At 61.5% G+C, this 3,328-nt stretch overlaps 1 protein-coding gene across 1 annotated transcript in view; it reads right to left on the bottom strand.

Annotated features, from left to right (window-relative positions):
• The window catches only part of LOC108803509 (copper-transporting ATPase 1-like), a gene marked incomplete at its 3' end in the record, with an annotated part of 18,306 nt that extends 17,592 nt beyond the window's left edge, over nucleotides 1-714 (bottom strand). The window contains exons 1-2 of the mRNA XM_018575345.1: nucleotides 601-714; nucleotides 63-513 (exon numbers count right to left, since the gene is read on the bottom strand). Of these exons, the coding sequence (XP_018430847.1) occupies nucleotides 63-513; nucleotides 601-714 (565 nt within the window). The remainder of the gene's footprint in view (nucleotides 1-62; nucleotides 514-600) is intronic.
• Between the last annotated feature and the right edge of the window lie 2,614 nt (nucleotides 715-3,328).

Raw genomic sequence — 3,328 nt, 5'->3', positions numbered from 1 at the left:
GGGGGGGATTGGGTAGCCGGTCTGCAGTCCAGCTGAGGTATGTAGTCTGAGCTCCAGATTACCTTTGATGCGTTGCACGCCTTGCAGCTTCCCGATTTTGCCTTCGATGGTACTGACGCAGGAATGGCAGGTCATGCCCTCCACCTTCATCTTCAGCAGGACAACGTCCGGAGCAGATTCTTGGCTGGGGTTCGGGGCGTCTAGGCTCAGGGCCGGGAACCTCTGAATCATGGTGTCAGCACTGACAAGTGACGGTATAAAAGTCACACGGAGCACGCTCCCCTCCCCCGTCACATCCAGAACCCCCTTCAGTGCCAGCAGATCCGGGCAGGTCCGCTCCCCAGCCTGATCCTGGGAGAGGTGAAATACGAGACTGTCTGTAGGTACAGCTTGTGGATGTAAACTAACCGGAGCCGACACAAATCCCATGTCCTCAATGGCTTCCTGGAGAGTGACCGGCCCCCAGAAGGCGGGATCATAAATAACAGCAGCGTTCCCGTCTTCCAACGACACCTGGAAGGTAAGAAGAGCCAATGAAGCCAACAGGAAGATTGACGAGAGCAATTAACCTCTGCAACTCCACCCGGCATGCTGCCAGACCTCTGCAACTCCACACGGCATGCTGCCAGACCTCTGCAACTCCACCCGGCATGCTGCCAGACCTCTGCAACTCCACCCGGCATGCTGCCAGACCGCTGCAACTCCACCCGGCATGCTGCCAGACCCCTGCAACTCCACCCGGCATGCTGCCAGACCTCTGCAACTCCACCCGGCATGCTGCCAGACCTCTGCAACTCCCCCCCGGCATTCTGCCAGACCTCTGCAACTCCACCCGGCATGCTGCCAGACCCCTGCAATTCCCCCCGGCATGCTGCCAGACCCCTGCAATTCCCCCCGGCATGCTGCCAGACCCCTGCAATTCCCCCCGGCATGCTATACAGTGATCCCTACTATAGACTGATCCTTTGCTGCAGAATGGAGAGCGCGGAGGGTTAATTCTGCTCTGCTGCACCCGGAGGGGAAATCTTATTCCGGACGCATTTCATCCATTATAACCAAATCAGAGAATAAACCTACGCAGAGAGAAGCCTGGAGGCAGAGACGATGGAACCAGAGCTCCGTGCGTCACGTGACGATGGGACCAGAGCTCCGTGCGTCACATGACGATGGGACCAGAACTCCGTGCGTCACATGACGATGGGACCAGAGCTCCGTGCGTCACGTGACGATGGGACCAGCGCTCCGTGCGTCACGTGACGATGGGACCAGAGCTCCGTGCGTCACGTGACGATGGGACCAGAGCTCCGTGCGTCACGTGACGATGGGACCAGAACTCCGTGCGTCACATGACGATGGGACCAGAGCTCCGTGCGTCACGTGACGATGGGACCAGAGCTCCGTGCGTCACGTGACGATGGGACCAGAGCTCCGTGCGTCACGTGACGATGGGACCAGAGCTCCGTGCGTCACGTGACGATGGGACCAGAACTCCGTGCGTCACATGACGATGGGACCAGAGCTCCGTGCGTCACGTGACGATGGGACCAGAGCTCCGTGCGTCACGTGACGATGGGACCAGAGCTCCGTGCGTCACGTGACGATGGGACCAGAGCTCCGTGCGTCACGTGACGATGGGACCAGAACTCCGTGCGTCACATGACGATGGGACCAGAGCTCCGTGCGTCACGTGACGATGGGACCAGAGCTCCGTGCGTCACGTGACGATGGGACCAGAGCTCCGTGCGTCACGTGACGATGGGACCAGAGCTCCGTGCGTCACGTGACGATGGGACCAGAACTCCGTGCGTCACATGACGATGGGACCAGAGCTCCGTGCGTCACGTGACGATGGGACCAGAGCTCCGTGCGTCACGTGACGATGGGACCAGAGCTCCGTGCGTCACGTGACGATGGGACCAGAGCTCCGTGCGTCACGTGACGATGGGACCAGAACTCCGTGCGTCACATGACGATGGGACCAGAGCTCCGTGCGTCACGTGACGATGGGACCAGAGCTCCGTGCGTCACGTGACGATGGGACCAGAGCTCCGTGCGTCACGTGACGATGGGACCAGAGCTCCGTGCGTCACGTGACGATGGGACCAGAACTCCGTGCGTCACATGACGATGGGACCAGAGCTCCGTGCGTCACGTGACGATGGGACCAGAGCTCCGTGCGTCACGTGACGATGGGACCAGAGCTCCGTGCGTCACGTGACGATGGGACCAGAGCTCCGTGCGTCACGTGACGATGGGACCAGAACTCCGTGCGTCACATGACGATGGGACCAGAGCTCCGTGCGTCACGTGACGATGGGACCAGAGCTCCGTGCGTCACGTGACGATGGGACCAGAGCTCCGTGCGTCACGTGACGATGGGACCAGAGCTCCGTGCGTCACGTGACGATGGGACCAGAACTCCGTGCGTCACATGACGATGGGACCAGAGCTCCGTGCGTCACGTGACGATGGGACCAGAGCTCCGTGCGTCACGTGACGATGGGACCAGAGCTCCGTGCGTCACGTGACGATGGGACCAGAGCTCCGTGCGTCACGTGACGATGGGACCAGAACTCCGTGCGTCACATGACGATGGGACCAGAGCTCCGTGCGTCACGTGACGATGGGACCAGAGCTCCGTGCGTCACGTGACGATGGGACCAGAGCTCCGTGCGTCACGTGACGATGGGACCAGAGCTCCGTGCGTCACGTGACGATGGGACCAGAACTCCGTGCGTCACATGACGATGGGACCAGAGCTCCGTGCGTCACGTGACGATGGGACCAGAGCTCCGTGCGTCACGTGACGATGGGACCAGAGCTCCGTGCGTCACGTGACGATGGGACCAGAGCTCCGTGCGTCACGTGACGATGGGACCAGAACTCCGTGCGTCACATGACGATGGGACCAGAGCTCCGTGCGTCACGTGACGATGGGACCAGAGCTCCGTGCGTCACGTGACGATGGGACCAGAGCTCCGTGCGTCACGTGACGATGGGACCAGAGCTCCGTGCGTCACGTGACGATGGGACCAGAACTCCGTGCGTCACATGACGATGGGACCAGAGCTCCGTGCGTCACGTGACGATGGGACCAGAGCTCCGTGCGTCACGTGACGATGGGACCAGAGCTCCGTGCGTCACGTGACGATGGGACCAGAGCTCCGTGCGTCACGTGACGATGGGACCAGAACTCCGTGCGTCACATGACGATGGGACCAGAGCTCCGTGCGTCACGTGACGATGGGACCAGAGCTCCGTGCGTCACGTGACGATGGGACCAGAGCTCCGTGCGTCACGTGACGATGGGACCAGAGCTCCGTGCGTC

This window comes from Nanorana parkeri, unplaced genomic scaffold (assembly GCF_000935625.1).
Source record: "Nanorana parkeri isolate BGI_ZX_2015 unplaced genomic scaffold, ASM93562v1 scaffold3815, whole genome shotgun sequence".
Taxonomy (NCBI): domain Eukaryota; kingdom Metazoa; phylum Chordata; class Amphibia; order Anura; family Dicroglossidae; genus Nanorana; species Nanorana parkeri.
This window is presented reverse-complemented; position numbering and strand designations above follow the sequence as displayed.